This window comes from Crocodylus siamensis, chromosome 5, assembly GCF_052110815.1.
Source record: "Crocodylus siamensis isolate JL-2025a chromosome 5, ASM5211081v1, whole genome shotgun sequence".
Classification (NCBI taxonomy): Eukaryota; Metazoa; Chordata; order Crocodylia; family Crocodylidae; genus Crocodylus; species Crocodylus siamensis.
The window spans coordinates 132,051,275-132,074,531 of NC_143399.1; the positions used below are offsets into that span (position 1 = coordinate 132,051,275).

At 42.5% G+C, this 23,257-nt stretch overlaps 1 protein-coding gene across 1 annotated transcript in view; it reads left to right on the forward strand.

Moving 5' to 3' along the window:
* The first annotated feature begins 7,157 nt into the window (after positions 1-7,157).
* TGM4 (transglutaminase 4) overlaps positions 7,158-23,257 on the forward strand; it is a 36,794-nt gene continuing 20,694 nt past the window's right edge. Inside the window, exons 1-8 of the mRNA XM_090048898.1 lie at positions 7,158-7,242; positions 16,868-17,047; positions 17,607-17,713; positions 18,920-19,046; positions 19,549-19,667; positions 21,983-22,090; positions 22,661-22,835; positions 22,950-23,088. Of these exons, the coding sequence (XP_089905024.1) occupies positions 7,227-7,242; positions 16,868-17,047; positions 17,607-17,713; positions 18,920-19,046; positions 19,549-19,667; positions 21,983-22,090; positions 22,661-22,835; positions 22,950-23,088 (971 nt within the window). The 5' untranslated portion in view covers positions 7,158-7,226. The remainder of the gene's footprint in view (positions 7,243-16,867; positions 17,048-17,606; positions 17,714-18,919; positions 19,047-19,548; positions 19,668-21,982; positions 22,091-22,660; positions 22,836-22,949; positions 23,089-23,257) is intronic.

Below are 23,257 nucleotides of genomic sequence, written 5' to 3' on the forward strand. Positions count from 1 at the left end.
CCCCAGCACATCCCTGGATGCTCACCACCACCGATGCAAAGGAACGCCATTACTTGCCATGTATTGACTAACCAAATCTCCATCACCATTATTAAAATTTAGGCACATACACCTTGGCAAAGTACAGGGTACCTCAGTTTGAAAATCTCTCCTCTAATACATATTTCTAGGTATATAAAAAATGGCCTGATCTAGTACTAGAGATGAGTTGAATTTTTTAGCAAAACATTTTTATTGGAAAATATTAATTTGTCAAAACCGAAGCCCATCAGTTTCAGCTAGTTTTGTGGATCCAGCATGGAATTTCTGGAGAATGAACAAGCTTCCCAGAGTAGCCAGTAGTATTTGATTTAAAGTTAAGCAGGTTTTTCATGGCAATAAAAATTGAAGCTGCTTTCAGTAGAGTATGAATAATGTCAGAGGATTGTAATTTTGTACATTTAAATGATGCCACTGGAAGGGGATTTCCATTCACTCCTCTTACAAAAGAATGCTGTTTGCTTGCCCTGGGGTGTTGTATTAATCAGCTGAGTTTTACTTTGTGAGTTTACAGAGGGAGGGTTTCTCCCAAAAAAGAAAAAATAATGGAAAGGAAAATTCTTTCCGTTTACATAGAGAAAATCATACGCTTACTCTCAGAGAGACTCGTGGTGCTGATGGTATTGGAATTTGCAATCTGCTGTACTCTCTTAAAATGATCTCACTAGCTTTAACTAGTTTAGGTCTAACAGATGCAACTGGCAACAGCATTTGCATAAGCTTCTGGATGTTTATTACTTTTTAAAGTGTAACCTACAGGAAATTAAGGTGCTAAGGAACATTTTGGCTGGCATTTTGACACCATTCAGGGCTTGGATGGATCACTAGGTGTAATTGTTCCTCAAAAAGCCAGTTAATATAGGATCAAGGATAGGCAAAGAATGCATGGAATGGTAACCGATTACTTTCGGTTACAGCTCATCATTAGATATTTAAGGTAGAGTTTAGTGAGCCAATGAATAATCAGGCATTATAGCAAAGAGCATGCATTGTTTGCCTAGGAATAAGTCTGTTCATTATTCTGAAATGCATAATTACAGAAATAAATGACAAAGAAACAAATCATTCTCAAATAAGATCCGTCCTAAAAAAAACCCGTAAGCCAGTTATTGTTCCATTGAGTTCAGAGGAGATAAACCGATTAACAACAGTTAAGGAAATGGGTATGTGTCACATTATTATGTAAGGTAATGTTTAGACAGTGTTAAGTAATGGAAAATACTTTTGAATGGGTGCTTATTGTTTATGTCCATATTTATGTTTCTTTTACACAGACCATTTTGCAAACTATATACAGGCAGTCCTCAACTTCTAATGTTTCGAGTTACGAAGTTTCACATTTACAGTGTTTATAAATTGACACCATGTTTCAACTTTCTGATCTCAGTTTCAACTTTACAATGTTTGATCCAATGCCACGCCACGCCAGCGAACAAGTTCGCTGTGTCCCTCATCTCCCCGGAGAATATTTGTCCAAACTTGCTTGGACACTTCCTTTAAGAAAGCAGACAAGACTCCAGAAAAACCTGCAGCCAAGACTCCTGAGAAGACTCCAGCCAAGAACCCTTCAAATAGTCCAACCAAGAACCCGTCAAAAAGTCCAGCAAAGTCACCTCAAATAAGTCCTTCCAAATCAATATTAAATACATTAATGTAGCTGTATTACTCGTCTATAATTGATTGAGTACAAAATTCTGGGTTATTTTTGGTGAAAATAGGGTATCCAGTCTTGGTTCAGGAACCAATCCCCCATTGATAACGTTTCCTATGGGAAAAATAGTTCTGAGTTACAACATTTTGACTTGATGCGGTTTTCGGGAACCAATTCTGTCACAAGTCCTAGGACTGCTTGTACAGTGGTTTAAAAATGCTTTATACTGGTGTACCAATTCCAAGATGGAAGGGAAAATCCTATGTTTTCTATGGGAAAAATGGTTCTGAGTTATAACTTTTCAACTTATGACACAACTGGTTCCTGAAAACCGAGTTTTAAGTCCAAGGACTGCCTGTATACAACAGCTTTCTGTTTACAGCCTTTGTCTGTATGCAAATTCTCCACAGACAGATGGTTTTGTCCAGGCTGTTTTATTATTATTTATAATTATTCAGGCCATGATTCAGCAAGTACGTAAGCATGTGCCAGATTTTAAGTGTCAGAATAGTTCCTCTCAGGTCAATAAAAGGCAAATCTTGTGTTCAAGGTTTGGCATGGTCTTGCTGAATGAAGGCCTCAATAATGAAAACATTTCAGCTTACACATCACTGGCTATTTGGTAAGTCACAGTTTCTCTTCCTCTATTTGTCTGTAAAGTTGGAGCAATGCCCACCTTATAGGAGTGTTGGGAGGATTAGTTGCCATTTCTAAAGTGTTTGAAGCATGACATTTGTTCTATTAATATGACTAATAACTTTAGTATGTTCACAGCAACTTAAATAAAAATACCCAATTTTCAGAAAATCCTGAACACCCAGTCCCGGAAAATCAGAACCATTAAACGTTCTTTAATAAAAAGTACAGTGGTCCAGCTTTGACTATAGAATTAGACTTAGGTGATGGAATAGGAGGAATATCACTTTTAGAAATGTTGCTTCATGTGATAGGGCCTGTATCCTGTGGAGAAGGATGCTGTTCACAAAATTAGTAAAAAGTGGCTGGAACCCCGAGTGCATCAGATAAAATGAAGGGATAGAGTAAAGCTAAATAACTGCTCAGACAAACATGTAGAGGTCCTGTCGCTTGATCCAAAGCCCTTTATAATCAGTTAAAAATCTTAGTAATTTGTAAGAACCCCAGTGAGCCCCATATGTTAATGTATTGCAGATCTGGAGGAGCTAAAAATTAAGAGGTTCCACTGGAGTAAAATCCTAAACCCACTGACCTATTCAGGCTTTTTTTAAGTCGTGGAGATGTACTTTCCAAAGTTAGAATCAAAATATAGTTCTGTTTAAGCAAGCATTTAGAAATATATCCTTTAAAAAAAAAGCAGAAAATTCTGATGTTTCCAAATTTGTTTTTGTTCTGAATCAGAATGAAGGGAAACATTTCAGAATTTTTCATGGGGTAGAAAAATTTATTTCAGAAACATTAAAAATATTTTTGTAAGTTCAATGAAATAAAGCTCCTGCACTATATTATGCAATATGTAAACATCATAATAGGCCAATTTTAACATCAAGCAAAATGAAAAGTCAAAACAAAATCTTATAAAAAGGTAATAGACATTATCGCAATTAAACAATGCAGTCAAAACCATGTGCATTGACATTTCTCACTGAAAATTTCATTAAACAACATCCTGAAAAACATTTTGACATTGACTGTATTGCATTTTCTGATTTTGTCTCTTCTGCCAAAACTAATTTGGCAAACTCCAATCCAGACAGTGCTGCTATAGCTATTATGTACATCAGGTTGAGAAATGAAATGAAACTGGTTAGAAAACATATATGCACACACACTTCAGACTAACCTTATTTTGTGTTGCTGAAGTCAACTGAAAGACCATGGCGCAAATTGTAGATGTTTACATTATTTTTATTTTTAGTTATTTTATTGTTTAATATCTTATATATATTCCGTGCTATTAGAGTATGATTACAAAGAAAAGTAAAATTGACTAGTTTATCATTGTCTGGGCTGGGAATAAATGCAGAATACAACCAGTGCTGAAAGGTAAATTTAGTTTTAACTGTATTTCCGTGTTAATAAGAAGAGGTGTAGTTAGTAATGTAGGCAACACTACACTTTTTTGAATGATTAATGACACCTGTAGTTTTGCTTGAAGACCATCGTAATATTGGACAGTTAGATTATTGTATAATTCCAGTACAAGGTTTAGCTTCTTCCAGTTGCCTATGTATGGTTTGAAGAGATCTTAAAGTTTCCTTGAAACTTGATACTGTTTCAGCAGTATAAATACAAGTCATTAAGTCTTTCCAGTCTCAGGCCACCCAGCGGAACAAAGTGTTTCCAAGGTTTATGTCTTCTGGGGCCAACATTACAGGTACTTCTTCTCTTTCCCTGTCTTGGCATTCTTTTTGCTAGAATCTTGGTTGATAATCCCTAGCAGTCTCTTCTGGGGATTACCAGATGGATGGGGCTCTACAACTCCTATGCCCAGCCTTGCTGGCACTGTACTTCTTGGTCACCAAGCATACTTAGGTTTCATTGTACACCCAGGAGAAATGTAAAGCGAGATGCCTGTCAACCCTAGCTGGCAGTCTGTCATCGTTTTGGTTAAGGGTTTGTCCATACCTTTTTATCCAGCTTGACAGGTAGCATGGGGAAAAGTTCATCCTTGTGGCCATCGTCTGTAGCTCCTGTTTTGGCAAAAACACCACCTCACACTGACGCATCCATCAGACAATCTGTCTTTACATACGCAGTTTTACCATGTTGGAATCATCAGATTGAAGTTCCTTGACTGCCTCGTATGGGTTTTCCACTTGATTAGAGAACTAGTTGAGTGATAACTAGCTTTTCTGACCCCTGACATCTAGTATTCCCTGTCCTTGTGAGTCTTCCTCAGCCTTCTTACGTTGGGGCTGTCCTGAATGAACAATTATATGGGTCTCTTAGTACCCTCAGCCTATAAATGAGAGTCTTTCCTCTCTGCCACCTCAGTCATGCATGCTGACTGAAACCACCTGATTCAGCTTTGTACCACCACTTGGGGAGCCCACCAAAATTGCTCCAGCTTTTTCTGATCCATTGTGGTTTTGATTGAGCCCATGTTTGGACATAACAAAAGTCTAAGCTGCACTGCTTCAGAGAGGTTTTCACAAGAAACACATCCAACAGTAGTAGTCCAACTGTTACCATATGTTGATGCTTGCTTTTACTCACTGTCCCTCGTCTTGATAGAGTTGCAACAACCTGCCTCAGTTTCTCCTTCTGTGCCACCATTCTCCATTTGATGGTTTGTTGTCAATTCCAGACCTCCATCTAATAGTCTATACCCACTGGTATCTCCCAATCCTCCCCTGGACAGTAGGAGAGCTCTGGCCCATCTATTTCACTGGATTCCATGCCAGGAATCCACTATGAAGCAACAGCTGAAGCAAGTTTTCTTCAGTCCCTCACTTCTCCTTCTGGCTGCTTCCTGCCTTTCCTCTTCAGGGCATTTCCTTTTCTTCCTGGAGCCTCTGCAACACCAGCCTTCCTAGCCTCCTCTTTGCATATGGACCCACATTGTAATGTCTTCTGCTACTTCGTTATTTGCTCCTGCGGCATCTCCATGTGAGTGCACACATGTGGTTTCCTAATTTGCAGCACAGTGGGGTTTTATGACACTGGGATTTCCCAGTGTTAAAAAAACCACACCAGAAAAAAGCAGGGCAGTGCACGTGGCAGCACCATGGTGCTGAGTTTGACACTCCTATTTTAATCTAACTAATTTCCAACTTTGCAATCACAGGGTATTGGTGTTGCCTTGTCTCCCTTGCTCCTTACCTATGGCAAAATGTAGGATGGAGGTTTCTTGGAGTGTTTTGTGGCTGTCATATGTCGAAGTGGTCAGAATGAACAGTACTGTGGGTCTTTTGGTTGCATGAAGATAAAGAGTATTGGACACCAGTCCAGGAGGCTACTTACAGTCCTATGTTCTTAATTAAACAGGGTTGGTCAACCCCAGGTTATGTCCCAGACCCTAGTTACGTTCAAAGGAACAGGTCACATATTTTACAGTCCAGTGACTGAAGTGGCCCTTCACAGTTTGTTACAAAAGCACCCTAGGGGAAGAATAATCACTCTTTCCCAATGTCTGCACAGGACAGGAAACTTCTGTGAAGCGGGCCTCCAAACTAAGTGTCATAAAAACCTAAACACTTAAGTGCCAAGTATTATGTCTCCAAGAGTGGCAGAAGTGGATGCTTTAGAATGAGAACCTATGAATTTGGTATAACTAGAGTGATCTATCCTTGTCATAGTGTCTGTGGCATCTACCAGCTTTGTTTTAGAGGTGCCAAAGGATACACTTCTGACTGTTTTCTACTCCTGAACACTTACCCAACATCCTTATGTGTAGGGGTCTACTTAACTCGTGGCAAGATACTAGGGAGCCAGCATTTTATTTTTATTACGTTTGTTAAATTATTATTTCACAGACTATCCCGGATTTCGCAGCTTTTGCAAAATCCACTAAACCATGATTTAAGTAAACCCCTACTTATGTGGGACCCTCTGTGGCCACACATCAGGATGCTGGATTTTCCTCCCTAGGGTCTCAATCCTTCTGCCATTAAATCAATGGCAAAAATCTCATTCATGACGGGAGGAGCCAGGTGGGTTTCTTTCTGCCCATGTGGGAAATGCTGTTTTTTTTTAGGTTAGAGTACTAAAAGCCTGAGGCTGAATCAATTCAGTCTTCACTGGTTAGCTTAAGCTGCATAGATTTGATTCTGGAAATGCAGACACATATCTGCAGTGACCCAGGCCAGAAGCTGGGGGGCACTAGATCATGCTACCTTGCTCAACTGGAGCAGACAGCTTGGGCCAGGGCTAGTCCACCCATCCTGTGAAGGGGGAAGGGGGCGGGCTTTGCATGGGAAATGCAAAGCATCATGGGATGCTGAGGGACTGTGAGTTAATCTGAATCTGGAGGGGATCTGGGACAGAAGTTCAATAAACTGATTTAACCTAAATCAGTTAAGTCTGATACTGCATCCATCCAGGTTTATCTTAAACCAGTTTTCGCCATTTTGAAAGCAGTTTTTTAAGCGCACTGAACTTTTTTTTGTTACAGATTTGAACCGGTTTCTGATCATTTGTACCAGTTTATGTGTAATTTCTATCCCTTCTCCTAAAGGCAACTCTGCAAGTAAAGTGCTTTTGATATGGGTCATTTAGCATAGGTGGACTAACGTCACTTATAATCCATGCTTTTGTTTCCCTGATTGATGAAGGAAGTCCATGCAAATGTTATCGTCAAAGATTTCACCTAAGTCACCTGTCAAAATTGGTAATAAGGTATACCATTTAGGCATTTAGGGTATTATGTTCACTGTGATTTTAGTCATTCTTTTACATCAACTCCCTGTTTCGAAACACCGCCCCGGGCAGTGTATCTGCTGACATCTCTGTGCAGGATATTCATATAAAGGCTCTGGTTCCTGTTGAGTCAGAGGCAGGTGGCAGAAGTTGGCTGGTGGCTTTGCAATTACAACAGGACAAAAGACCAGGAGGAATCATGAGTGAGGGAGCTGGTGAGTTTTAAAACTTAGTAAATTTTAAGAACAGTTTATGTTAGATTTAATACAGGAACTTGCCAAAAATCAACTGATCTAAAGCTAACAAAAGTACCTGGTGGTATTTCCATTAACATTAATTAGCCATAAATTAAACTCTCAAGGAATGGTGGGAAAAGGTGGCTGAAAGTAGGCTCATAGTGACTCAAATAATGGATCTTTTGGTTCAATAGCCTAACTAATTCTCATTCCAGGTCCATCTACAATAGAATTAATTTCAGGTTTTCAAATGACAAAGACCTGCTTCCATTTTTTTCAGTTCTGCTTCTGTTCATCCTGTGGTGGACTTTGTTTTCGGGCTACATAATCTTTTATTTATTTATTTTTAATTTAGGACAATTTCAAAACAGGAAACATTTCAAATGAAAAGTCATATCAGTTTCTCTGACTTCCTTTGGTAAAGACTATTAGCTGAATTGAATCTAAATTTGGAAGTAGTTTAAGTCCCACCGATACTACATGTTCATAGATTTCATAGATTTCAAAGACACTGGGGCTGGAAGAGACTTCGGAAGATCAAGTCCTGCCCCCCGCCCAAAGGGCAGGAAGTCATTTGGGGTCATAGGATCCCAGCAAGATAAACATCCAATTGACTCTTAAAGGAGTCCAGACTAGGTGCTTGCACCACCTCTGGAGGCAGTCTGTTCCAGGTCTTGGGGGCTTGGACTGTAAAGAAGTTCTTCCTTATGGCCAGCCTGAAATGGTCTTGGAGGATTTTGTGACCATTTAACCTTGTCATCCCATGGGGCGCTCTAGTGAATAGGCGTTCCCCCAGATCCTGATGTACACCCTTATATACTTATAGGCAGCCACCAGGTCCGCCCCGGAATCTGCGCTTTTCCAGGCTGAAGAGTCCCATGCCTCTCAGCCTCTCATTATAAGGCCTGTTTTCCTGACCTCTGATCATGTGCATGGCTCTCCTCTGGACTCTTTCAAGCTTCTCCACATCCTTTTTAAATTGTGGAGCCCAAAACTGGATGCAGTACTTCATCTGCGGCCTCATCAAGGCCAAGTACAGCAGGAGGATAATATCCTCAGATTTGCTAGAGAAGCATCTATGGATGCAAGCCAGAGTTTTGCTCAGTTTGCTGGCTGCATCATCACATTGGTGGTTCATATTTGTCTTGTGGTCAGTCATGACCTCCAAGTCCCTTTTGGCCATGGTGCTAACAAGCGTAGCACTGCAAAGCCTACAAGCATGCTGCAGGTTTTTCTTCCCAAGGTGGAGTACCTTGCATTTTTTGGTGTTGAAAGCCATGAGGTTTTCATCTGCCCATTTTCTAGGCCTGCCAAAGTCAGCCTGTATCACCATCCTGTCCTCGGGTGTGGATGCTTTACCCCAAAGTTTGGTGTCATCAGCGAACTTGGCCAGTCCACTTCTGATACCAATGTCCACATCATTAATAAAGATGTTAAAAAAAATAGTCCCAAGGATGGAGCCTTGGGCGACCCCACAGGTCATGGAGAACCACAATGATTGATTTCTGTCAACCACCACTTTCTGGGTCCGACCTTGGAGCCAATTCCCCAGCCCGTGGACTGTGATGTACCTGAGGCTGCAGTTGACCAGTTTTTCTATGAGATTATTGTGGGATACCAGATTGAAAGCGTTTTTAAAAATCAAGATATATGACATCAATCTCTTCTCCCTTGTCCAGGTGATAGGTCACCTGGTTGTAGAAGGAGATGAGACTGGTCAGACAAAACCTACCTGCTCAGACCCATGCTGGCTATCCCTTAGTAAGTTGCCTTCAGCCAGTTTGTCAAAAATGGTCTCTTTGATGATTTTTTCCAAGATCTTCCCCAGGATAGAGGTCAGGCTGATGGGCCTCTAGTTCCCTGGATCTACTTTCCTCCCTTTCTTGAAGATAGGCACCACATTGGCCTTCTTCCAGTCTTTGGACACTTTACCTGAGCGCCACAATTTCTCAAAGATCCATGCCAGGGGCTGGGCTATGATGCTTGCCAGCTCCTTAAGTACCCTGGGGTGTAAGCTGTCAGGGCCGGCTGACTTGAAGGTGTCTAGCCCCTCAAGGTGTTTCTTCACATGGTCAACATTGATGAAGGGTAACAATTCTCCCTCTCCCTAGGGCATCCCATACCATATTGAGCAGGGCCATCCCTTGGGGCTGGTGAAAGACAGACACAAAATACCCATTAAGCCAGCCTACCTGACTCCCTCGCTTCCCCAGCACCCCCACAACTCCTGCCCGCTCCCCCAGCACCTGCCATGGCTGCCCCAACCTGCCCCAGCTCCTGATACTTTAAAAAAAAGCCCTGGTGCTCACTGGGTGCTGCTGGGCAGGGGGGTGATCCCTGCTGCCCCCCCACTGCCCTATGCTGCATGGGGGGCTCTGTTACGAGGTCCCCACCCCCTTGCTCCCTGCCAGATCCAGACCTTTAAGAAAAAAAAAACTGAGAAAAGCCCCAGGGTTCACCACACCAGCAGGGGCCTCAGTGCTTCAGGGCTCGTGCATGGCACCAGGCAGTGGGGGCAGTGGGGATTGCCCCCTGCCAGCAGGAGTGGTGAGTCTGGGGGGGGTTGGGGGTTTTTTCGTGTTTTTTTCTTAAAGGGCTGGCCCAGTCAGGGCACCCATGGCAGGGCTGCGGAAGCAGGGGGGCGGTTGGGAGGCTCATGCAGAGCCCCCCATGCATCATGGGGCAGTGGGGGGCAGCAGGGATGTCCTCTAGCCCTCCCAGCAGCACCCAGTGAGCACTGGGGCTTTACTTTTAACAAGTGCCCAGAGCTGGGGTGGGCAGGGCAGCCATTCCCCGGCTGGGAGAGGGGCAAGAATGGACCTGACTTGGCTGATTCAGAGATTCAGCAGCAGCTGAATCTCCAAATCAGATTCAGCCGAATCGATTCAGGACAGTGATTCGAATCACCGAATCGAATCACTGTCCCCCGAATCAGCTGAATCCAAATCCAAAGTGAATAATAGCTGCTTCGCACAGGCCTACTGACCTGCACTGCTTCTTTATATCAATGTAACTCCATTGATGTTAATGGAATCACCACTTTACACTGATATAGAGGAGAATGAGGTCCAAAATGGAGAGAGTCTGCTTCAGGGCAGCAAAGCAAGTTCCATGAGACACTAGTTCAAACTCTCAGCTTCTTTAATCAATTCTGTCATAGTCCAAGGACCCTCATGGCTCTGCTATATCTGTTGCTTACAACTGGGTTCATTATAGTGGGAACTGGTCATAATCTGATGGAAGTGCTGAGAAGTCTCTGAGCTTGATAAATATTTAGGCTTATATTTTTAACTCTCTTTTTCTTGGGGTAAATCTCATGCAGTGGTGAAGAAATTACTTACCTCTGGCAGTGAACTATTTACAGTCAAGATCCCTCCATGCAGCATTTTTGCTACAAACTATTATGTGAAGAGGCTGCTCAGGGTTATACGGTGCAGTTCCCAAGAAAAATCAATGATAGCAAAGTTTAGTTCAGTGGTGCTACTACCAATCTTCATATCATACATGGCATAATGGGAATTTCTTAGGGACCCTTGCACTTCTGTTGCCTTTTATGTGAAAGGTTCTTTGGTCACAGAGTCCTACAATAGTTATAAATCATGGCTGTTAACACAGCTAGAAAATGTAATTGCCTAGATCTTGCAAACCTTAGAGTGATTCTACATCCATTAAATTCTATTAAGTAATCTTTGCACCTGTAGAAACCAAATACACGCTCTGCTACAACTGTTTTTTCTCTTCCATAATTAATAGATTGTGGAGCCATGAATGTTAAGAGACTAAGCAAAAGCATGTTCCCAATCTATTTACAGAGACACTGAGATCTCTTGTTCATGGGAAAGAGGGTTCATCTCCTTTCCAGAGCCATTCCCTGCCACTCTGTCTACCTAAGTCATCTCCTGAAGCTTATCCCGAGAAGGTAATCCTGTGCTAGGCTGATGGATTAATTTGGGGAAATTCCTGAAAGGGGAATCTCATGGAGGTTTCCAGCCAGAAAACGTGCCTTGTGATTTTTGCCACTTTTACCATGCAATGTTTAGAACTACTGTTCACAGCTGACATGAATAAAAAAATAAGAGCTAAGAAAAAATAGGCATGTTTCCTACAGTAATTATTTGGCTTGTCAGCTTAAATTGTTAATTTGTACTTAGAGAATTGATTGCTTTTGTCATTCTCAGTAAAATAAGCTGCCACTTGTGTTCTGGAGCTGTGATTCACATATCAAAGAATAGCAGGGATTTGTAAATTGCATATTGCTGCAGAGTCGGACAATTGCAAGATTAAATTCGCCCACATATGGCAGTTAACATCTTTAGGTTTTCTAACATGACAATCTACATTTTTCCACAGCAAGGGACTAATCCAAAGCCAATTTTGAGTCAAGGAAAGATGTCCGTCTCTTTCAGTGAGTTTTGGATCAGATCCCAAGGACTGTATTGCTGCCATGCCTAGTGTATTAAAACTGACCAAGAGCTGTTTGAGTTGGTGCTAATCAAATTCCTTCCTAAAGGGCTGAGTCCATGAAGGTGGTGAGTGCCTCCTAAAACCTGCTTGTCAGCCTCGTCTCCCTTTGAACGCTTAGCAAGCGGAAGTCAAGAACATGGCACACACCTGAGGGTGCTCAATACCTTGCTGGACAATACCCTCATAAAAAAACAGTACAGTGGGCTAAAAGATACCTGCAGGGTATTTTGGGCCCTACCAGGGTATAATAAAACCCATTTAGACACCTATAGTGGTGAGTTCCAAGGCAATTTTTCATTGCAGTTTTTTGCAATGAAAATGAAATCTGACCCATCTGGGAGTACCCAACCTCCAGAAAGTACTGTGTGCCGCTATTCTGTGTGTGCTTTACCCATCCTATCCCTGAGAGAATCACAGAAAAACAGGTCTGGAAGGAACCTCAAGTGGTCATGTAGTCCAACCTTCTGCTCAAGGCAGGATCAGTCTTGTTTAAGCCATCCCACACAAATGTTTGTCTAACCTGCACTTAAAGCAGATTCTCTGGCCACTCTAGGTAATCCATTTCAGCAGAGAACTACATTCATGGTAAAAGTTCATCCTAATATCTCTTTTTTTGCAATTTAAATCCATTACTTTCTGTCCTGTCCCCCCCCCATGAAAACAATGGAATTACTTCTGTTTCAGAACAACCCTTTTTGAATTTGAAAACTGTCATGAGATCCTTCCTCAAACTTTTGTTCTCTTCCTATCACAAAATAAGCCCTGTGCAACCTTTTCTTATGTCATGGCTTCTAGACCTCATTAATCATTTTTTGTTACTCTCCCCCATATTGTCCACATCTTTCTTCAAGTGTGATACCCCAAACTGGACACAGTACTCCAGGTGAGGTCTTACTGCTGGTAACTCTTCTTGAGGTGCCTGCCTTGGGTAAGAGCAGCTATGCTGTGCATAACACTTGACCTGCAGAGTGAAATTGTATTAACAGCTGTTATGCTGTGCTAACTTAAACTGTTTCCTGGCAGACTATGCCAGGGGTTCCCAACCCCTGGGCTGTGGCTCTGTACCGAGCTGCAAAGGGTTGGCTGCTGGTCCACAGAAGGGTTGGCTGCCATGGACCAGAAGTGACCGCGGACCAACAAACCGCAGACTGGAAGTGACCAGCATACTGTGGGCCAGCAGCCAACCCTTTTTTATACTGAGTATACTCAGAATTTCATCCCTAAAGTTTAACACTGTATCCAGAAATGCAGTGTCCACACCTCCAGTTTGCTAATACACATAGCAAACTGCTTCTTTCCTCCACAGCTTCCTTGGCTTCTTGGCTAGTTAAGTGTTCTTCTGTTGACATTATTTTTCAGTTCTTCACCTCCAAGCAAGACCCAAGAAGTCATCCACTTGCTTTACTCAGCCTTGGTGAGGCCGCAGCTGGAGTATCACATTCAGTTTGGGGCTCCACACTTTAGAAAGGATGTGGAGAAGCTTGAGGGAATCCAAAGGAGAGCCACACACATGATTAGAGGTCAAGAGAGCGGGCCTTATGAGGAGAGGCTGAGAGGCATGGGACTCTTCAGCCTAGAGAAGCGAAGGCTCAGGGGGTTGACTTAGTGGCAGCCTATAAGCATATCAGGGTTGTGCATCAGGGTCTGGGTGAAGCTCTGTTCACCAGGGCACCCCAGGGGAAGACAAGGTCTAATGGTCACAAACTGCTGGAAGACCATTTTAGACTGAACATAAGAAAGAACTTCTTTACCATCCGAGTCTCCAGAACCTGGAATAGACTCCCCCCAGAAGTGGTGCAAGAACCTACTCTGGCTATCTCTAAGAAATGCTTGGATGCTTATCTTGCTGCAGTGATCTGATCCCAGCAAGGGATTTGGACCTGATGTTCTCATAAGATCCCTTCCAGCCCTGATGTTTATGAAATCTACTACTACAAACCCCTCAAAGAGATGTGGTGGTGGTGGTGATAAAAAAAATATATACTCATCCAATCCTGACGAGGGCTGAGCATGTTTTGCCATGGCCTGAAGAATCCCATTTCCTTGGTCCTAGTGGCTTCAGCACAATTGAATTCATCTTGAACTGCTGATACTTCACCTCCCAGCAGGATTGGACCCAAAATTCTAAATTAAAGCAGCCAAAATGCTATGTTGTAATGGGACATCTAATGCTGCTATTACTATTCAGTAAGCACTAATTATATGTTTAGTGCTGTACAAAGTCCAGTTTTAATGGTGATTCTTGCCTGAAGGTAAATAATCTTGAAATAAAATCCACACAATGTGGAATGATTCTGAAAGCTGTCTTGTGCCAGCGAAACATCACTGCCAACTTCTTAATATTTTCTGAAAAATCCTAGAAAATTAACAGTTTCTTCTACTGTAAATCAGAGTTGTTATAGCACACATGGCTTGATAAACCATACCGATAGTATAGAAGAGCTGTCCCACCCAAAGATTTTTAGGAACTCCTTTTTAAGGAAAAAGTTATGGGCTTATTGCTAACGTTTAGTCAGTCTTTTTGTTCCCATTTGAATTGTCCCTATGGCATCTAGTGAGGATCATCTGCCAGCAACCTGCAGTAGGAGTCTCTAACATTAGCTAAGGGCTGCTTATGAACTGCACTGCAGTAGCACATATGGGATCTAATCAAAGAGCAGGCCTCATTGTCCTAGATGCTATAAAAGATAGTCTGTGTGCCAAAGAACTCCTAGGCTAGGTTATACAAGTGGAGCAAGTAAATGAGGCAAATGTTTGTGGGGTAAGGGAGCAAATTAGGTATCAATGGGTGCTACTACATGAGATGTTTACTGTGGAGCTACCTAATTACCTCTGCAGTAAACATATCAGCATCTACACATGTGGCCCTATTAGGCTGCAGGAAACTAATAAACTCCAAAGCAGGATTGTACTTGTAAATACAAGTACTACCCTGCTGCAAAGTTTTTAGTGCGCAACTGCACATGATGTTTTATGCATTTCAGATGACAGCCCTCTTCCCCAGGGGGGCCAGGCCCCTTGGGCCCCAACATACTCAGCCAGCCCCTCTGCAGCACATTAAGCCAGGCTGGAGCAGCCCTGGGCTGGCAGGCTGACCCCCAAGATTGCCGGCCAGCTGAGGCTGAAGCAACCCAGCTCTACATGCTGCAGTCCTAGGCACATGTTCAAATTGTGCACTTGGGAACAATAAACTCTGGCATGATATGCACTGGAATGTATTACTTTGAAGTAACTGCACATGTAGACATGCCCAGTGACATTATCCCTGTTTCTGTTTACACAGGATTTTTTTTAAAGAACAAAAGAACAAAAATCCTGGGCCATTAATCACTGCTTTTGTGTAATAGAGGAGAAAAGGAAGCATATCATAGAAAACTAGGAACTAAGTATTTTGGAAAGCCAGGGGAATATTCCATTCAATTCTATGTTGACTCCCATATTGAGTTCATCACAATAGTGCCTGAGCACCTTACAGTAGCGCAATAAGCAGTCTGATTACCAGCTACTGCATGCTGTTTTCCCTCACCTTGTCTCTGGGAAAAAGTCTGTGGAGTGCAGTGTTTGCTATGGGAATTTATTTTTCACATGTATTTCCATGTTGCTCTATGTTTACATTACAGAATGCAAGGTCAAAGTAATGCACCTTCTATTTGGAGTACAGGGTTAATGACAGTCCTTAGTTCCTATGGGAATTCATTCCACAGTCTCAGACTGGCTTCCAACCTCTGTCTCTGGCCCTTACATTAGCAAATCCCATTGTGTCTGTTCACTCTTAACGCTAGGAATTCATTCTTTGCTTCTAATTGGAATTTAACTGGCTTTATCTTCCAGCCATTGAGTTTTGTTGCGTCTTAAATGTCTTTCTCTTCTGAGTAAGACAAATGCAAATATAGCATGGAATCAGAACCAGGCTTCAATAATGAATAATGAAGCAATAGGCACAAACATCACAATAGCCAACTAACCTGCACAAATCTGACATCAGGAATGAATCTGTTTGCCTAACCACCCAAAACATCACCTTAGAACATGAATACCTGGGTCTATCTTCAGGTCCAAAAATCATGACCTTTCCAAGCAGAGCAGCACAAGCTTAATCCATGTGGTGTTTCTGGAAGTGAATGCCTTTGGTTCTACTCCTGATGCAGCATGCTTGGAAGTGAATGCCTATTTGGGTGTAGTTCATCCTGGTATTGCAGTCCCTTTACACTGACACTCCCCTGAGGAATTTCTGTGAAATAGAGGTTGCCCCTGGGTAGCACGGTATGGGGATCAGCAGCTTCCCACTCAGAAGACATGAGGAATATTCCCAGTAGGCTACTGGAATAGCTGAAGGGCTTCTGTGCTGGTCAAAACACATCTGCATTACACAGACTCAAAAGGCACATCTACACATGACACCATGTCACTGTAATAATGCTCTATGGTGATGTAGCAACCACATGCATCTACACATGACCAGCAGCTACTTCATCGTAGTGGCCCACTATGGCAAAGTAGCAGCTAAAAATAACCATGCACCCGGCATACAGTACAGTATGGGCTGCTATTGCGCCATGCTTTAGTATTTCCCCAAGGAAGTACTAAAGCATGATTCAGTAGCAATGTGATCATAGGGGAACATGTAGATGTGCCCATTGTGGCATAAAGTTACCTTTGTTTCCCCTGTTAGGTGCAGAGATGAACTGGGCCCTTTATGACTGTAGTGTTGTTATACTCTCTTATCAGCAGCCTCCTATATTAACAAAACTGAAGACAGTTTATTCCTCTGGTGTATTTGTCTCTGTTGATATTGCTTGTTCACTTTGTTTCTTTTGTTCACAATTGGCAATGGGCAATAACAGATTTATGTTTCGCTGTTATTTCTAGTCTGTTTTGCCTTGGATCTTAAGTAGTTTCAGCACTGTCCAGGGGAAAGTCCAATATGAGATCCTAAAGAGTTGTTCTTGTTCTTAATGTTGAAGTTTGTTTGCACTGAATCACTAGACACACAGATGGTTGGAGAGGTCTTTCCCAGAAGCGACACTTGTTTGTTTTTGTTATTTAACACTACAGAATAGAACTGGCTGGAATTTTCCTTTTAGAAATGTTTGAGCACCAACCCTTTTTCTCTTTCTCTCTTGCTGCACATTGTTTCCAGGGAGCCAACTCCAGACCCTTGGAGTTGACTTACTCAAATGGGAAAATGCCTGTCTTCACCACACTGATGCATATGACAACAAAAGTCTGATTGTAAGACGTGGACAGGACTTTCAGCTGAAACTGATGTTTGACAGGGAGCTGAAAGACAATGACAAAGTGGTGTTGCAGTTCAGTTTTGGTAAGAACATAATTCCTAATGGTATGTTCAGCAATATAGGACTTGCCAAGTAGGACAGATTAACCCTAGCAGGCTGGCACAGTGTCTTGTCTCAATGCCAGCAATTGTCGGATGCTTCAGGTGAGGCTAAAGGAAAGCAACAGTGCATCCAGACAGCTTTTAAAATACATCATTATGGTGGAGCAGGGGAAGTGCTAGAGAGTGGGCTTGGGAGGCTATAGCCACCCCAAAATTCACCTTAGCTCCCCTGAAGCCACCTGCCCCAGCACCGCCACTGACACCCACCCACGCCATTCAGCTAAGCCTACCCAACTCCTGCCCGCAGCCCACAGAGGCACAGTGCTCCCAGCCCAGCCACACACTGGGAAAAGACTAATGCCGCCTCTGTAGTAGAGACTCAGTTTTTCTCAGTAGTTCTTAATTAGAGGATATGTCAAAGCATGAGGACTGGAAGTAAAACTGAATAGTCCTGACTCACAGACACTTTAACCATTAGACACTACAGTCTCCACACATGCTGATATTCCTTGTATGTATTTTGTTCTTGCTGTACTTTCAGGTGATAAACCAACGAAATCCAATGGGACCCTGGTGGCAATGAACTTGAGGTCTCAGCAAGGCTCTCAGTGCTGGTCTGCCAAGATTGCTAACACCAAGGGGAAGGAGGTAGATTATTTTGTCCCTTGTTAACTGAATTGGCAACTGTTGCTTTAGTTTTCCAGTGGATGCTCTGGGCACACCAAGGTCTGAAGGGGCTGCAAGAAGCTTCTTATCCTTGAGAAAAGAAAGAAAGTTTTCTGCCAGTCCATGCAGGCTCCCTTTTATTACAGATGGGTGGAGAGAGGAGCTGGGTCAACAGACTTCAAGCTGTGCTCAGGCCCTCGCCATGCCTGAAAAAGAGTCACTAACTTGGGAAGGGTTTATCAGGGGTGTGAGGTGGGAGGCATGAATGCTGCATGCCCCCAGAGGCTGTGGGGACATGGTGAACTCCTGCAAGTGGCAGCAGTGGTGCTGTTGGCAGCAGGAGCATAGTGGCAGCAAGCAGGAAGCTCCTGCAGGCAGCCGCAGTGCTGTTGATGGGGGGGAGGGAAGGGTTGGCAGACCCCACTGACAGCATTGGCAGTGGTCAGTGGTGATCGTGGACTGCCCACAGATGTCACTGTCGGTGACAGCGGGGGGGGGCGGGGGAGGGAAGGGTGCTGCCGGCAGTGTCAGTGGTGCCTTTTTGCGGGGGGTTCACCGCCATGCTCAGGGGGTACACATGCACCCGCTTGCACCCCCTACGTATCACCAATGATGGGAGGAGTACTTGGAGCTCTGAACTGGCTTCTGTCACGATTTTCCCCTCTACTCAACAGCTTTAAATGAGCAATGGAGTCCCATTTAATTTATTGCTGTCTTGCTATATGTATAAAAGTTATCTCATCCCCCATGCCCTCCCTTTCTCCTTGCAGCACATGCCACAGACTTGAATAGATTAATTGCTCACTGTAAAATTGCTTCTTGGCCTTTTGGCTCAGATCAAGTGTCTGGCTGGGGCATCCAAATCTCAAGACCTCTGGGCATGGGCCAGCATGTAGAATGCCTGCCAACGGAATGGGAAGTATCTGAAGTCCCAGCCTGGGATGAAGGATGCTTGCTGGTTGCAGTGCCATACATGGTGTTTAGAATGATTGAGGTCTGCCTGCTCAACCAGTATGGGTTTTTAGAATGATTGATTTCTACTTAGTCGATATGATTTGGAACTGATTTGGCTGATTTGACCTGGAACATGAAATATATTAATAATAATAAAAAAATCTGAGTTTCACATTCATTCACACTTAAGAGGGACAATATGATGTATAATCATCTGTCTTGTGATTTACCTAGTGCCTGGTTACTGTGGTCAGTCCAGCAGATGCAGCTATTGGAAAATACCTTCTGAGTGTGAAAACTGGAGCTAATGTTTATAACCCTGGAAACACTATCTACTTGTTGTTCAACCCTTGGTGTAAAGGTAAAGCAAATGACTTATTGCTAATGGGATTAGAATTACTGCTAGGTAAGTCTGTTTGGGGGAGGTACTTTCCTTACATTTTCTTCATTTATTCTCAATATGTTGGTACCTTTCATCTTTAAATACCGAGACCCGAATCTGCAAGCCTTCCCCTCAGAAATCTTAAGCCAGTAATATTTAGGAAGAACGTTGGGATCTTACTCACTGGCATGCAGTTACTCACACTGCTAGCCCTTTTAAGTCACTGTGACTGCTTTTATGAGCACATGCTCACCAGTGGGAATAAAACAATGACAGAGTTCATTGTGAATAGGTATTTGTTACAAATAAAGCAGTTTTCCACTGCAGAGAAAATGACTTGTTTAGTTATTTTGAAGGCAAAAAGAAAGGAACTTATATCTGAACACTGTTCTGTCATTATTTTGGAACAGTTGGTTGACCTTTGAAAAGTTTTTGACCATGAGAGTAAAAATCAAGTAATATGTCTGTGTGTTTGTTTCAGCTGATGCCGTTTTCATGCCTAGCGATGCTGAAAGACTGGAGTATGTTCTCAATGACACAGGCTACATCTATGTTGGATCATCAGCAAAAATATTTGAGAAACCTTGGAATTTTGGGCAGGTAAAAATAAGGATTGTTTCTGTATTAATACAATTCCTTCCACTTGACATAAGCAGGTGTTGCGGTACTATTCCAATAAGTTAGACCCATCATTATGATCAGGAAGATACTTAAGCACATGCATAATTCAAACCGTGTGAATAGTCCTATTGATTTCAATGAGGCATACTCACACACTTAATATAATACATGTGCTTAAGTACCTTGTTCAGTCAGGGCATGAGAATGGAGTTCTGTGGTAGGTTTATCGTCAAATCACAGCCCCCAAAATGAAGCGTTTGAGAACTAGAGACAATCTTTACAGGACCCTAGGTAAATCCAGAACCTTTAGGAAGGTCTTTCTGAAAAGGCCATTCTACCATGAGAGTGACACTCATAACACATCTTCCACCACTTACCAGCCCTCTGCCTCGTAATCTTTTTTTTAATAAAGGTAATTAAAGAAATCTAACAAATCAAAAGCAAAAGCCTTTGTCCAAAACTCCACGTTATCCACTAGAGATCCCATTATTGCATGAATTTCACATACAAAGCTGTTACGATAGTGCTATGATGGATAGAAATATAAGATTCTAGGACAGTCTTAAAGTGCTCATTACTAATGTGGTGATGAAGTCCATGGAACATTAAGAAATAACATGCCTACTCCTTCAGTCCATTATATCAATGTAAGAAAAAGGAGAAGTAGGCTTCAAATGTTTGAGGATTTCATCTGTGTCAAATTCACTAATTAACCAGACCCACCAATTAACTGAAGATGTCTGTTCAGCCTTCTTTTCCAGAAATGTTGTCCTCCTAGGAAAGCTGTGAGATACCATTAGGAAAGTAATGTAGGAAATCTTATGTGTGTTATGGGTAGAGAGAGACAGAGCTTTGATCCATAGAGCTCTGTCTGGTATCTTGAACTTTACACTCACTCCTGAAATTAAAACATCATAGTAATAGATAATGGAGCAGGTTTAATTTAATCCAGTAGAGGGCAATTACACACACACTGGGCACATCCACATGAAACATGTACTGCAGAACTGACGAATGAGCTTTTCAGTGAAGTCTCTCAGGGTCTACATGTGCAGACCTGTGAGGGCAAAAAACTAATAAAGGCTGCCATAGGTTATTTCTTGTAAATACAAGTACTATACTGTGGCAGCATTATTTAGTCTGCCACAATACACATGTAGACAGAGACAGGAATGGCTGGGGCATGAGGGTGCTTCTGTGCAGGGACTGCCTGTCAGCTAGCCCTGCACTGGAGCACCCTCATGCCCGCAGCATGTTGAGTCAGGTTGGAACAGCCCCAGGCTGGCAGGCTGACCCCAGGGTCCTCTGCCAGCCAGGGCTGCTCTGCTCCAGCTCAACATGCTGAGGTCCTGGGAGTACATGTAAATGCTGTGCCTGGGAGCAATAAACTCTGGTGCAAACTGCACCAGAGTTTATTCATTCACATTAATAGATGCCCCTGCAGAGTAAGAACAGCATACAGGCAGATATTTCTTGCTGTTGGTGCTTTTTCACAAATGCTGCAATTTCACAAATGCAGTATGGCAAAGCCTGATCTAAATGCCTTATCAAAGTTTTCTATGTTAAGTGTGACCTATAGCTAGAGCATTGTCCAAAGAGCTGTCCATATCCTGGCACTTATTCTGTTAAGAAACAGGGAAAATCTCAGCCAAATCTCAATCACTTATTTGTGGTTGTGTCAAATGATATTAGCCTTTCATTTGATTTTTATGTGAATTGGATTCTCAGAAGTTTTATAGATACGTGTTTAGTAGATAAACTCTGCTGGAACAAACTGTGCTTGTGTCTACTCTTTTTCTTCAGCATCTGTTTTATACAACACCTTCTATCATGCAAAATACATACAGAGATGTTGCAACAAAGATTTGTTCATGCTCCACTTACTCATCCAGGCTTTTCCTACTCATGCTAGTAGTCCCATTGACCTCTCTCCAATTGTGCATGTGACTAAGGACTACTTATTTGACTGTGGATTTCTAGAATATGTTCTATCCATCTACACATGGTGACAGATCTGTACCTTTCCCTCATAGATGACCTTCCTACTTGAGGCTTAAGGTAGAGGAGAGGCAATATTACAAAACTTGTCCTGTTCTACTGATGACCAAAAGATTTCGATCTCTAGGCCTTTCGTGAGCATTACCATCATTTGATATCCTAAAGAATGTTTAGAAGTTAATTTAATGCCTATCATATAGTTTTGTTCAGGAATTAAACTGAAATCAGTTGATCAATTTGAGGCAATTTGTGATTCAGAGTAGTAAGATAAGGGTCTTTGTTTCTCTCCAAAACAGTTTGAGGAAGATGTCTTAGACTCCTGTATGTATCTCCTGGACAAAAGTGGACTCAAGCCAAACTTCAGAAAGGATCCCGTGACTGTGTCCAGGACCATGTCTGCTTTGGTATGGTTATTTGTCAGAAGAGGTTCACCATTGACTCTTTTTTTTAAAGGTTAACCTACAAAATAAATAAATTGTCCCATCTTCCCATTTCTTTTTTTGGTCTCTAGCAATCTTTTTTTACCTCTGGCATTTAGAACACCGTTCCAGACCTCCTCCTGCTTGTCAATGCATAAAAAGGAAGGTCTGGGAAAGCTGCAGCAAGGGAAAATGCAGCTGAATGTAACATCCAGCATCAGGTGGCTAGTTCTCTCTTACTTATGGCTACTGTCCTGAACGTGTTGGCTGTGCAGCTGAGGAGTGGGGCCTTTGTAGGATTAGCAAAGCAGCCATTTTCCATGGCATGATTCCTTTCATAATAATAGAACCAATGCTGTCCTGGGCAGTAATAACACCATCTCTCTCGTTTTCTAAGCCTGGATTTTTCTGGCTGAGAGAAGCCAGCTAGTGATAGCAAGACATTTTTGCTAACTGCCATAGACATGAAAAGTGGCTTGAGCAAGCACAGATGCAGGAGAAATCTCCTCAGATCACTTGTGGACTTTGTTTTCTGTATGTGCATTTCTGTTTCAGGTTAATTCCAATGATGATGCAGGAGTCCTGTTTGGAAACTGGTCAGGAAATTATGGTAGTGGGACCTCTCCATTGGCCTGGACAGGAAGTGCCACAATTTTACAGAAATATTACAAAACTAAAAAGCCCATCTGTTTTGGCCAGTGTTGGGTTTTCTCTGGAGTTCTGACTACAGGTAAGGCATGTCTTGTCCCTCTCGAGGATTGGGTAGGTGTTCCTCACCCTAGTACAGCAGGTGAAGAGCAACTTCTGAGCAGTCCTTTCTGGTAATGTTTGCTCTGCCTTTCAGTCATGCGCTGCCTAGGGATCCCTGCCAGAAGTGTGAGTAACTTTGCTTCAGCTCACGATACTCAGGAAAATCTGAAAGTTGACATCTTCTTGAATGAATGTGGAGAAAAAGTGGACAAGCTGACCACAGACTCTGTCTGGTAGGTCTACATGTTGCTAAGTAATTCCCGTTCCCTTGAATATTTCCAGTGTTTCGGAGCATTGGCAGGTTTTTGCTTTAGAGTGTCTCTGTTATTTCGAGTTTGTTGTTGAAAAATAAAAGGAAGTGGAAATGTTCTGGGCAAGAATCCCCTAGTTAATTGTGCCTTC